General features: G+C 38.2%; 1 protein-coding gene across 1 annotated transcript in view; it reads left to right on the top strand.

The window, feature by feature from the left end:
- The window catches only part of HMCN1 (hemicentin 1), a 457974-nt gene that overhangs the window by 242882 nt on the left and 202324 nt on the right, over positions 1–12768 (top strand). The window contains exons 49-57 of the mRNA XM_077452653.1: positions 1527–1718; positions 2339–2512; positions 4288–4401; positions 4489–4634; positions 5743–5884; positions 7339–7542; positions 8399–8512; positions 9286–9473; positions 10217–10313. Of these exons, the coding sequence (XP_077308779.1) occupies positions 1527–1718; positions 2339–2512; positions 4288–4401; positions 4489–4634; positions 5743–5884; positions 7339–7542; positions 8399–8512; positions 9286–9473; positions 10217–10313 (1371 nt within the window). The remainder of the gene's footprint in view (positions 1–1526; positions 1719–2338; positions 2513–4287; positions 4402–4488; positions 4635–5742; positions 5885–7338; positions 7543–8398; positions 8513–9285; positions 9474–10216; positions 10314–12768) is intronic.

The following is a 12768-nucleotide window of genomic DNA, read 5'->3' as shown; positions in this document are numbered from 1 at the left end:
AATTGGGCTAACTTTACTGGTTTTTTTTTTAAGCATGAAACAGTTTTTTTCTGAAAAAAACGTGTTCGAAAAATTGCTGCCCAAATACCGTGCGAGATAAAAAGTTGCAACGGGCGCCATTGTATTCTCTAGGGTCTTTGCTAACAAAACATATATAATGTTTGGGGGTTCTATGTAATTTTCTAGCAAAAAAATTAGGAATTTTACATGTAGGAGAGAAATGTCAGAATTGGCCTGGGTGCGAAGTGGTGGATGTCTGCATCTTTTTAAAATCACAGCCACTTAGAAATCAAATGGTGAAACATGCTTCAAAAGGATGCTACCACTTAAAGAGTAGTTCATGCATACTTAGTGAAGTGACATGATGAATAAAAAGCATTTTTCATTGAACTATCCACAATGCCAATGAAGGCAGAACAAGGTATGCTTGTTGGAATCTGGGACATGTAAATCTGTCTATAAGTAATGTAGCCAATATGAATCCCAAGAAACTACCAGAAAAAGATACAGTTTCAGCAGATAGTTGCTGTAAACCTTGACACTATTATTGATTAAATCAGAAATGGAAAAGCTCCCTTTAAGACAAAAACTTCAAAAGCTCCTGGAAAGTGTCCTAAAGATGTGCTGTATATTAGATATAATGAAATAAAATATCAGTGAGCAATAGCAATATAAAAGTCAAGAAAACAAGAAATCCATTACCTATATGAAAAAAGGAGCATCATTTAGCTACCATGGATATTTGCTTGGGAAATTAAAGCAGGGTATATGTGTTGGCTGAAAGTGTTTAAATATAAGATCCAGTGATAAGAGAAAGGGGAGTGGTTGATTTTTGCCTCCCTGTAGAGGTGGCACCTTACCATTTAGAACTGTAGATGTTTTATATTAATTATACTGTATTTATGAATTGATTTTAATTTTAACATATAGTATGTATCAATTTTCTGTGTGTTATTTTTTATGATAATGACTTATTTATATATTCTCTGAAGTTAATCATGAGTTTTAATGTGTCTTGCTTTATCCCTGATGAGGGGAATATTTGCCCCCTAAAATGTGTTGGGTACATTTTATCTTCCTGCTATCTCAATTTTATTGGCATTCAATGTCTATGGACTCTTAAGACAACTGGCTTTGCTCTTTTTCTCAGTCACACTATTACTTAACTGAGAGTCTATGCTCCAGACAGTCCTGTGCCATTGGTAAATGTATAACACAGATTGGCAATGTGCTCATAAAGATATCGTTTGCAATGTGTACTTTAGCAATAAAGAAGATGGGTATTAGCAAAATTTTGGCTTAAATTCAGGAGATAATACGTTGGAACACAATTTGTTCCCAAATATGTCTATCTAATGGTAATCTAATTATATTAGAGCTCTAATAAGTAGTCTAATGTATCCCCAGTCTTGTAAACCAGGATTTACACTGCATATTCATCAAAGATTTTTAATTGCAATAAAATGTAAAAAAAACTTTTCATAAGGAATTGCTGCATGCCATGGTAACTTTGTAACTTTGTTTAGGCAATCCTGTACCACAAATAACCTGGCTAAAAGATGGACAGCCATTACAAGAGGACACCCATCATCGTATTAAAGATGGCGGCCAACACTTTCAAATTATTAGTGCCATGGAAACTGACACAGGAAGATACACTTGCATTGCTTCCAATTTAGCAGGGGATAAAAGCAGAAGCTTTAGTCTTGCTGTGATGGGTGAGTTCATTATTAGAATATGAATAAGTCAATTAATTTAATTAGTTATATTTATTTTCAGTTTCCAAGAAAAGGCAAATTCTTAATAAACCTTATCTCCAGGCAAGCAGTTAAGCACACAGATACAATACATACAGTATAAGGGAGCTGTTTTTCTGTCTATTCAGGGTTGAGATTTAGACAGTTGTTCCACATAGCACAAACCTGTCTGGCAGGGGAAGAGACCTAAATAGTTTCTACTGCAGTTAAGTAATCTTTACTGGTCAGCTCTTCACCCCCATCTTGTGATTGGACTGTGAAAGGAGAATAAGCATACCGATAAGCACATCCCATTTTCTACTTTCTCCTGTTATCAACATGTCCCTGGTTAGAACATGAGCACTACAGCAAGGCTAGCTGTTACCTTGAGCTGCTTACCTCTCTCTCAGGTCTCATGCACAGTACAGATGATACCAAACAAATTGAAGTATTTACACTGCTTGCATTATATGAATAGATTATTGATGTATTAATGAATCGCAAGCAGTGTTATTTTTTGTGTCTTTTATCTTTGTCTGGAGGTCAGCTTTAAGATTTGTACTATTATTGCAACAATTCAACCTTCCAATTCTATTTCACAGTATCTCCAATAATCTCTGGTGCGAAACCAAAAGAATCTCCTGAGGATATCAGTGTAATTCTGCACAGCTCTGTATTACTGGCCTGTGAAGTTCATTCCCATCCTACAGCCATCATAGCCTGGTATAAAGATGGACAACAAATACATTCCAAGGATAACATCAGAATTCTCCCCGGTAATGGTGTCAGTTTTCCAAACCACAAATTACAAATGGTTCTCTCTTATTTACTATTTCCAATCAGTAAAGCTGCTAAAGTGTATGTAAAGCTAGAACTTTTTTTTTTTAATAGGGTAGGGAAGGTAGGTAGGGACTAACGCCTGTTTGCCCCTCCGGTAAGGACATCCGAGATCAACTGGGATCATGTGGAGATGGATAAGTAAAGTAACTCAGGGGCCCTCTGCCCCATTATGCCTGTGCATAACAGTAGAAGTGACAGATACTTATATCAAAAGTTACCTAGTTTTCTGCCATAGTGTGAGACAGCGTATACTGCCACTTGTCCTGGCATGTATTTGTGCTGCATTGTATGGACTTGATAGATGTGGATTTGCAAACTATATTTATATTTGGATATCTGACTGTCAACTATGGTATACTCAGCACCCCTTTGTATGGATAATGTGTAAATCATAGGTCTGCTTTGAAACACCCGTTGGAGAAGGAATGTGCGTCAAATGTGTATATATATATTTGTGAATGGCAACATTATATCACTATTAATGTATGGAAGGCCCTATTTAAAACTACATTGGAGTTACCTATTCAGGCATTGGAGCAAGCACACCACATGATTTTCTTACTCTGCGATTATGTATATATGGCCATGTATGTTATTTGATTATGAGATGAGAGTTAATTCATAGTGAAATTGTGTCCTTATGGAGGGAATGAAGTGAAGACATGATAAGTCAACTTACATTACATTATATCTAATTATGGAGCACCATCACTACATCAGAGAGCATTTTTTTCCAGTCTTGGGCACCATTTGGCAGGCATCTTGCCATTGCATCTGCCATATATAGGTGTTGACTAATCTTACATTCCTTTACAAACTAGTATGGAACTAAGACATACAAGGTGTTAGGTCCATTTGAGTAACAATATAGTACCCCTTTCTCTGCCCTGGACAAACACATAATGTACAGTATTTCATGATTCATCTCATATGGGTGTACATCACGGATCAACCACTTATATGAATTGTCTTACACATGTCATTAGGGGTGTATATCCGAGTGATTTTTGGGTGTTTTTTCGGAATAGATGTTATAACATGTAAAATGTAGTTTTAGAAGCATATATAATCTGTTATATACATTTGTCTGCAAAGCTTAAAGATTAAGTGTAGTTATAGTAGTTATAATTAAAAAAAAATGTAAAATCAGTACAAAGGAGATAACCTACAGTTAGTAGGATATGTCCATTGTGCTGATTTCTCTTTTGTTCAAGAAAATCTGTCTCAGGCCGTGTCAACCCCCCCCCCCCCCCCCATAATCTTCTGGTGCAAGGGGGTTAATACAACTAAGCTGCTGCCACAGGCTCTCATCAAGAGATCCCAACTATGTCTGCCCTTTCTACCTCATAGAATTCGTACTAGAGTGTTTCTGAATCTAAGTATAGACACAATCTAAGTATAGAGGATGGATGGATGATAGCTACACCTCCTCCATTCATAGATCCCCTTAGTTGTATCAATCCCCACTGCACCAGAAGATTACAGCAGCAGGGGTGGGGAGGCATGGATGGAGTAAAATGTATACTAACAGAAGAGGAATCAACACCTACTGACTGTAAATTATGCCCCTTCTGCTGGTTTTCCTGTTTTTATTTTAGCTACAGGCGTAGGCTTTAACTAATAAAAATATATAGATATATTGGAAATAGTGTTTTTTATATATTATTATATATTGTTTATTTTATATGTGTATATTGTGTGTTCTGTACAGGAGGGCATACTCTGCAGATCTTGAAGGCCCAAGAAGACAACTTTGGAAAGTACAGCTGTATTGCAGCTAATGAGGCAGGAGTGGCTGAACATCATTATAATTTGAAAGTTTACAGTATGTTGACCTAAAAACAAGTACCAATAACATTTTAGCATCCATAAGCCCAAAAATGTGTTGACTCTTTCTGTTTCCTATTTACAGCTCCTCCTCGAATTACAAAGGATAATCTTGCCGGAATCGGATATTTATCAAAGCAGATAAAAGCTAAAGTGGGCACAAACATTTCATTAGAATGTAATGTGCAGGCTTTCCCAGTGGCCACAGTTAGGTGGTACAAAGATGGGCAGGTGTGTGACATTTAATTCCATCTCTGTTTTATTGTCTCCTTGAGTTTGATTAATTTGTGCTGTATATGTTACAGTTTTGAATAGAAAAAACAACTACTACTGTCTGTTGGAAAACAAACAATGCAAACAAACATGCAATTAAGCATATGGCAAATATCTGGCATATGGTTTCATTCTGCAGCAGTCCCAGTCATACTGTATTCACAGTCATTGTTTGGGGTCTTTAAGACAAAACTAGCATGAGAGCCCATGTTTACCAAACAGTAAAGTTTTCACCTAGTATACAAATAATACAATTTAGTCTTAGTCTACAAATTATAACATTTAGCGTTAGTCTATTGTGGTAGTCTTAAGAACCTAAAATGTAGGAAAAAGGAAAAGCCCTAAAAAATAAAGAAAGAAAATCAGAACCTTGAAAGCACTTCCACAAAGCATTGTGAACTGAATATGAATACCCTGGGAACTCTATGTTATTATATGGAAAAGTATTCCAAATGACTGAAAATTACTGTCTTTTTTGCAATATATAGAAGTGGCTCTTCGGGGAGGCTTAAGCACTTATGATTTGGCACAGCACCTGCAAATTTTATACTAAAAACAACCGGTCTTAAATCTTCGCTGCCTGACTGTCCATTAACTGTTGTCCTGAATTGACATCAGACCAGTGTCTGCTCATGGTTTGGCTCAATGCACTGATTGATGGCCCATATTCTTGCACACAAAGTTAAAGGTAATAGTGTTATATGTCCAATCTACAGTCCTTTTACAACAGTTGGGGTTCAGTTTATGTAGGTGTTTTGCTAATTGGCAGGAGTGAGTAGTAGACCAAATCCAATATATGTCTATTGCCCTGTTTGTGTTTGTCCTAGTCAGTACCTGACCATCTACATGACTTCCTGAAACTATTTCAGTAAGTTAACAAGCTTTTGCTGTTCAGTTTCCTCATATGGTTCACAATAATTTTGTGAGCCATTGCTAATTGTGTCTATATATATTTTTTTTGCATAAATGTTTCTATAACCTGATGTTTTCCTGTTTGCAACCAGATTTTTTTTTTCTTTTATCTACTACAGTCACATTAACATAATTGTACTATACTTTTCAACAGCCTCTTGATCCTAGAAGTCTAATAGTTAATGGTAACAAGCTTAATGTAGATAAAGCAGACTTGTCTGATACAGGACGTTATACATGTGTGGCCTCCAATGTTGCTGGAGAAGATGAACTTGATTTTGACGTCAATATACAAGGTTAGAAACTGCTTTTTTAATATTTTCAATGCTTCTAGAAATTAAAATTAAGGAGGTTATAACCCAGAAGGTTATGGTGAGAAGGGATAAAAGGAATCAAAAACCATCCCAATGAACTAGTGCATAGAACATTAGAGCCTTATTATAACAGAATGTATCAATATGTACCATCACATACCACAAAAGTAAGGCAATTATTGCTTATTTCAGAGTAGTGGGTAGAATGAGATTTGTGACTATTTTCTGTTAAAAGAAAAATCAAGATATTAATCTAAGCAGCATTAGTGGTCTGGTGTATTTTTCAGACACCATTAGCAAGAGCTCTGTGTTGCCTTGACCTGTTTGAGTGGCACAAAAGAATAAATCACTCAAAGAGCCATAATAACACATCTTGGGACTTTTTCCAGTGAACTATAAGCATTATATAAATGTTTTTTATTTATTTTTTATTAATTGAAACCAATATGAATTTGCATCACATGTATAGGCTTTGAAAACACCATGCCTGATGTGTGGTGGTACCAGCATGCTGTATCTTTACTTTTCATCAACATATTTTTCCTCTGCATATTGTAAGCATTGGATCTCTAATGCCTGTACACTCGATCGGAAATTCCACCAGCAAAAGTCCGATCTGAGCTTTTGGTCGGAAATTCCGACCCTGTGTATGCTCCATCAGACTTTTGCTGGTGGAATTCCTGCCAGCAAAAGATTGAGAGCAGGTTCTCAATATTTCAGTCGGAAAAAGTTCCGACTGGAAATTCCAATCATCTGTACCAATTCCGATGTGCAAAATTCCTAAACATGCTCGGAAACAATTAGACGCATGCTCTAAAGCAGTGATTTTCAACCAGGGTTCCGTGGAACCCTAAGGTTCCCCCAAAGGTTGCTAGGGGTTCCTTCATCATTGGGCAATAAGTTCCCACTGACACCATTGATTTTTTTAGCTATCTGTAAGGGGATACTTCTTCCCAATGACCACAAGTGTAAGGAGCACTCTTCCCACTCACCATCACACTATTGTATCATGAGATGTAGATTTCAAATTTTTAGTAGGGGTTCCCCGAGACCAAAGAACTATTTCAAGGGTTCCTCTGTGATGAAAAGGTTGAGAAAGGCTGCTCTAAAGCATTGAACTTCATTTTCTCAGCTCATCGTAGTGTTGTACATCACCGCATTCTTGACGGTCGAAAGTTCTGAGAACTTTTGTGTGACCGTGTGTATGCAAGCCAAGCTTGAGTGGATTTCCATCTGGATCCACAGATATTTTGGGAATTTGCAGGAGAGCAAAACCTATAGAAAACTGTAAGTGATGCACTTATATTTAATCATGCTGCAGGCCATAGTTCTACTTGAAATGAGATCAGTGGGAGATAATCAGTTTCTTGGAAACATAGAGTTGATTTTTTAATTATGATTTTAGATTAATACTATCTCTCTTTTTGCCCTCCCAGTGCCTCCAAACTTCCCGAAGTTGTCTAGCCTCCTGCTGAATACTGACAGCAGCATTGTGGAAACAATTGGAGAGAGCAAAGATGTTATTGTCAACAATCCATTTACTCTGTATTGTGAAACGAATGCCATTCCACCACCAACTATCACATGGTATAAAGACAGCAAGGTTCTAACTTCCAGTGACAAGACATTTATATTACCAGGTACTCATGTATTCTACGTTTCACTATGATACTGTCATAAGTCACAAGGATTGTTGAAAGCTTTTTCAGAATTATTTACTGAGAAAGGTTAAACATATACTAGTATGATTGGTATGATTGGGGACATGCAGCCTGCATCTCTTTTTATTTATTTTTGGTTCACTGTTTACAGATACCAACGATTCTGTCTTGTATGCACATAAATAGGATGTCTTTTAGTGATCAGTACTTATATAAGGCTGTGTGCACATTGGCATAAGTAGGCTACTCTCCTGATTTTCTGAATAATTTCTGCTTCTTGATCTTAAGGGATATTGGCAGAAAGCAAAGTATGTGCAATGACATACTGTGAATAAAAGCCTGAAACCCCTGAGAGTAGTACGTATGGCCATATTCCCATTGTACAACCTTTGGCATTCAAGGCAACACACCTGTCCTGAGATCATCTTTTTCTGAATATTTTATTTAGCTGGTCCAAGCTTAGTTTATAAAAACATTGGATAATATGATTTTTTCCATTGAGAACAAATTGGCTTTTGGTGAGTAAACTAAGAGAAACAACCTCTTTGCATATACTGCCAATAGGCACAGATCTACAGACCTAATTTTAATTCCATCCCTGATCACATTTCTTTTTATTCAAGCCTCTGCTGTTTTCCATATCTACAATTGCAGTAACAGTAATGGGACAGGAGGAAATGTTATACCATTAACTAAATCATACTTTCACCCAATGAAATTTCCTCTACATTAAACTAATGTATATTTAAAAATGATTGTAATTTTAGTTTAATTGTAAATGTAATTGTAACGTACACATTATAAATTCAAACCTTATCAATTCATTTATTTATAGGTGGACACAGTCTACAGATTGCAAGAGCACGCATGGAGGATGCTGGGACATATAGGTGTGTTGCTGTAAATGAGGCAGGAGAGGATTCCCTGCAGTATAATGTGCAAATACTATGTAAGTATTTTTCTCTGATTTTAAAAACCTTAACTTAAAAAATTAGTTCAGCTATTATGTGATCTATTGTTTTGCACATTCAACTTAATAGTCACAGTAAAAAATGCTATTGAATGTTCAATAAAAGTTACCCAGGCAGATGAGTTGTTGGCATTCCACTAATTATTTGCAAACCATGTAAACAAATGAAAATTGGTGTCTTCATCTTAATTACATTCTATTGAATTTCACATACTAAGTTAGCCTGACCGCATTGTAATCTTTTTCTCCCTTGAGATCATTGAGGAATTTATGTTAAATAGGCATGTATTGGATGAAAATGATGAATATTTTTTTACTATAGTCAGCTTATGACATTTTCTTTTATGTCCATATTCCTAAAACAATAAAACATGTTTCCTTCAGAAACCTTGCTGAAATGTTATGAGCCAAACTCCAGACTAATGTTTTTTGGGTTTTTTTTGTTTTTGCTTTATGAGAAATTGAGGATACAGTTGTTACCCAGACAGGACAGCATGAATAGGAAAAAAAATATTGTCAGATGTTCTTACACTTGTGCAGTACTAAAAATATTTAGTTTCTTTTTTTTTTCCTGGTCAGACAGATTTTTATAATTTCCTGTCCTGACAGACGGTGAGGTGGTATCTCCCAAGCGGGAATAATAAAAAGACCAATAGAAACTTAAACAAGTCTGGAGTTGGGCTTTATATTTTAATGATATCTATGCAACTTCTATGTAAATATACATTTTTTAACATAGTCTTTTTATTTAGTGCCACCAACCTTTGAGGGGGGCAGTGAAAATTTGTCAAAGGATGTAACATTTCTGGCAAATCAGACAGTGTTGCTGGACTGTGTGGGGCAAAGCATTCCTGCTCCAACTGTGAGCTGGCAGAAGGATGGACAGGCCATTAAAGACGGAAAGCACTATCAGATTTTATCCAATGGAAGATACTTGCAGGTTTGTATTAGCATTTTTTTCATGCAAATGTTTTAACCTACTAAAGGGTATGTCCAGCCAACATGTTTTTTTTGTTTTTTTTATTTATTTACATTTTTGAAAGAGTTGGGAATGGTTAGAAAACAGTTTCCAGTTTATACTGCTATCTGGGGCTCTGTTAAAGAGATTTATCTTAATTTACTGTCATGGGGACAACACCAGACAGAAAATGAGGGAAATTAGCAACATAGAAATGAAAATACTTTAGTACAGCATAGGAAGACTAAAACTAATGTGAGCTTTTTATTGTCAAGTGCCCCTGTTGCAAGTTTACTCTCACTTTCTGTCTTCTGACACTGATGTCACTGTGACGGGATGCCATGGGGAAAGATCTGGATCGCCTGGAGCCCCAGATAGCAATACAAATCCAGGAAGGGTTCTAGTTCTTCTTGAATTTATACATAAATTTCAAAAAGAACTGGACATGAAAACCACTTTCCAGTTGGTTGTTCTCCAACTTTGCTGAGTGTGTTACTAGAATTCATTATGTAAAAATACAGGATTTCTGATAAAGCAGGTCATCTTTGGTGACACACTAATCACTCAATGGATGGTATATCTTTTGATTGAATGGGCTTAATCTTTCTACGTGAATGTGATGTCAGATTTATTTTTTATATTAAAATCTGATCTACTGCCTATAATAAAATGAATAATTCTATTATAAATTATAACCACATTTTACCATTATGTTTTTGTTTCAGATCTCAAACACTGAGTTATCAGATACTGGTCGGTACATCTGCATTGTGGAGAATATAGCAGGAAGTGCACAGAAATTGTTCAAGCTGAACATCCATGGTAAAGCTCCCCTAATATAATACTTAATTCCTTTTGTTCAGATGTATTAGGAAGAAAATACATATAAACACTAGATATATGTAAACATAGCATTAAGCAACGGTTACTGTAACCTATGTAAACAATATGTAAAGTTTACATTTATAATAAGTAGAGCTGAGCTGAGCTGAGCCTGAATTTGTTTGAAACCTGGTTTGGGTTTGAACCTAGAAGCCAGCTGTTATTCTTGGTCCAATCAGCTGTGGGCAGGGGATTAACTGCCCTGCAGCAAATGTTACAGAGGGATGGGGATGCTTGTGACATCTTTGACCTAATATGGCCTTGTGGGCAGTTTTGAACAAAACAAGCGATTCCCTAATAATAATTTAGATTATCTAATTACCACTTGCCAACTGCACTATATCCAAATGGCAGCCTCCTGTGCTTGTGCTGGCGTGCACATCCGGAAGTGTCCATTATGGTTGGGTCCATGGGACCCAGTGCATCACAGATTGGGGTAAAGGACCAATCACAGCAGCCTTTCACCTCCACCACTCTATCTAATGCTCGGTTCAGCTCATGTTGTTGCAATGTTTCTCTCTCTTCTCCTCACACGTTGTAAGGAGAGAAGAGAGAAACACTGCAGCAGCTTGCATGATTCTGAGTGCCATGAGTGCCAACAGAACTCATCAGGGCCACATCAGTGCCCCTACAGTACCAACAGTGCTCATCAGTACCACATCAGTGCCCATACAGTGCAAATAGTGCTCATCAGTGCCATATCAGTGCCTCTACATTGCCAACAGTGCCACTACAGTGCCCATCAGTGTCATCAGTGCCCTGCTGGGCCATCAGTGCCACTACTGTGCTCATCAGTGCCACTACAGTGCCATCAGTGCAATTACAGTGTTTTATAGTGCCCTACAGTGCCATAAGTGCCACTACAGTGCCTATCGGTGCCACTATAGTGCACATCAGTGCCCTACGCTACTACTACAGTGCTTATCAGTGCTACTACACTGCTCCTCAGTGCCACTACAGTGCCCATCAGTGTTATCAGTGCCCTGCTGTGCCACCTGTGCCACTACAGTGCCATATGTGCCACTACAGTGCTATTAAGTGCCACTACAGTGCCTATCGGTGCCACTATAGTGCCCATCAGTGCCCTACAGTGCCACTACAGTGCTCATCAGTGCCACTACACTGCTCAGCAGTGCCACTACAGTGCCACTACAATGCTCATCAGTGCCATATTGTGCCATTACATATTGTGCCTACGGTGCCACTACAGTGCTCATCAGTGCCACTATAGTGCTCACCAGTGCCTTACAGTGCACATCAGTGCCATTGGTGCACAGGAGTGCCCATCAGTGAGTGTTTATCAGTGCATATCATTGCCCTGCAGTGCACATCAGTGAGTGCTTATCAGTGCACATCAGTGCACAACAGGGCCATCAGTGACTGCTTATCAGTGCTCATCAGTCACCTACAGTGCTTTCAGTGCCCTACAGTGCACATCAGTGCCCTACAGTGTCATCAGTGAGTGCTCATCAGTGCCACTACAGTGTACATCAGTGCCACTACAGTGCCCTAATAGTGATCATTACTGCCACTACAGTGCCCTATTAGTGCTTATCAGTGCCCAATAGTGCACATCGTGAGTGCTCATCTTCTTTCCACATTTTACAAAAACTTATATAAAAAAAATTACATGTTCAAAAGACTCATTATGCCTCACAGAATATACGTTGGAGTGTTTTCTTTCCAAATCGGGGTAATTTTGTGGGCGTTTCCATTGTCCTGGTGCTCCAGGGCCTTCAGAAGTGTAATAGGTAGTTCTTTTTCAAGAAATTTGATGTGTAATTTATGCTTTATTATTACATTATAAAATGAAATAGTTCAACTTCAACCATAATGCAAAATCAGCGGGAGCCCTAAGTGTGTCCCTTGCCGCTGTCGCCTGCCACCAAATGCAGCTTGTCACTTGCCACGTTGCCTGCCACCACATATGATTTGTAACTTGCCACGTCGTCTGCCACTAGGTTCAGATTGTCACTTGCCATGTCACCTGCCACAAGATGCAGCTTGTCACTTGCCATGTCGCTTTCCACCAGCTGCGGATTGTCACTTGCCATGTGGCCTGCCATCAAATACAGCTTGTCACTTGCCACATAGCCTGCCACCAGATGTGGTTGGTCACTTTCCATGCTGCCTGCCACCAGATGTGGAATGTCACTTGCCACATCACCTTCCACCAGATGCAGATTGTCACTTGCCATGTCGCCTGCCACCAGATGTGGATTGTCACTTGCCACGTCACCTGTCACTAGATACAGCTTGTCACTTGCCACTTCACCTGTCACTAGATGCAGCTTGTCACTTGCCATGCTGCCTGCCACTAGATGTGGATTGTCACTTGCCACGTTGCCTGCCACCAGATGCAGATTGTCACTTGCCACGTTGCCTGCCACCAGAT

Source organism: Lithobates pipiens, unplaced genomic scaffold (assembly GCF_037356315.1).
Source record: "Lithobates pipiens isolate NorthernLeopardFrog02 unplaced genomic scaffold, aLitPip1_a1.2 Scaffold_23, whole genome shotgun sequence".
NCBI lineage: Eukaryota > Metazoa > Chordata > Amphibia > Anura > Ranidae > Lithobates > Lithobates pipiens.
Note: the sequence above shows the minus strand (reverse complement) of the source record. Positions and strands in the feature narration are given on the sequence as shown.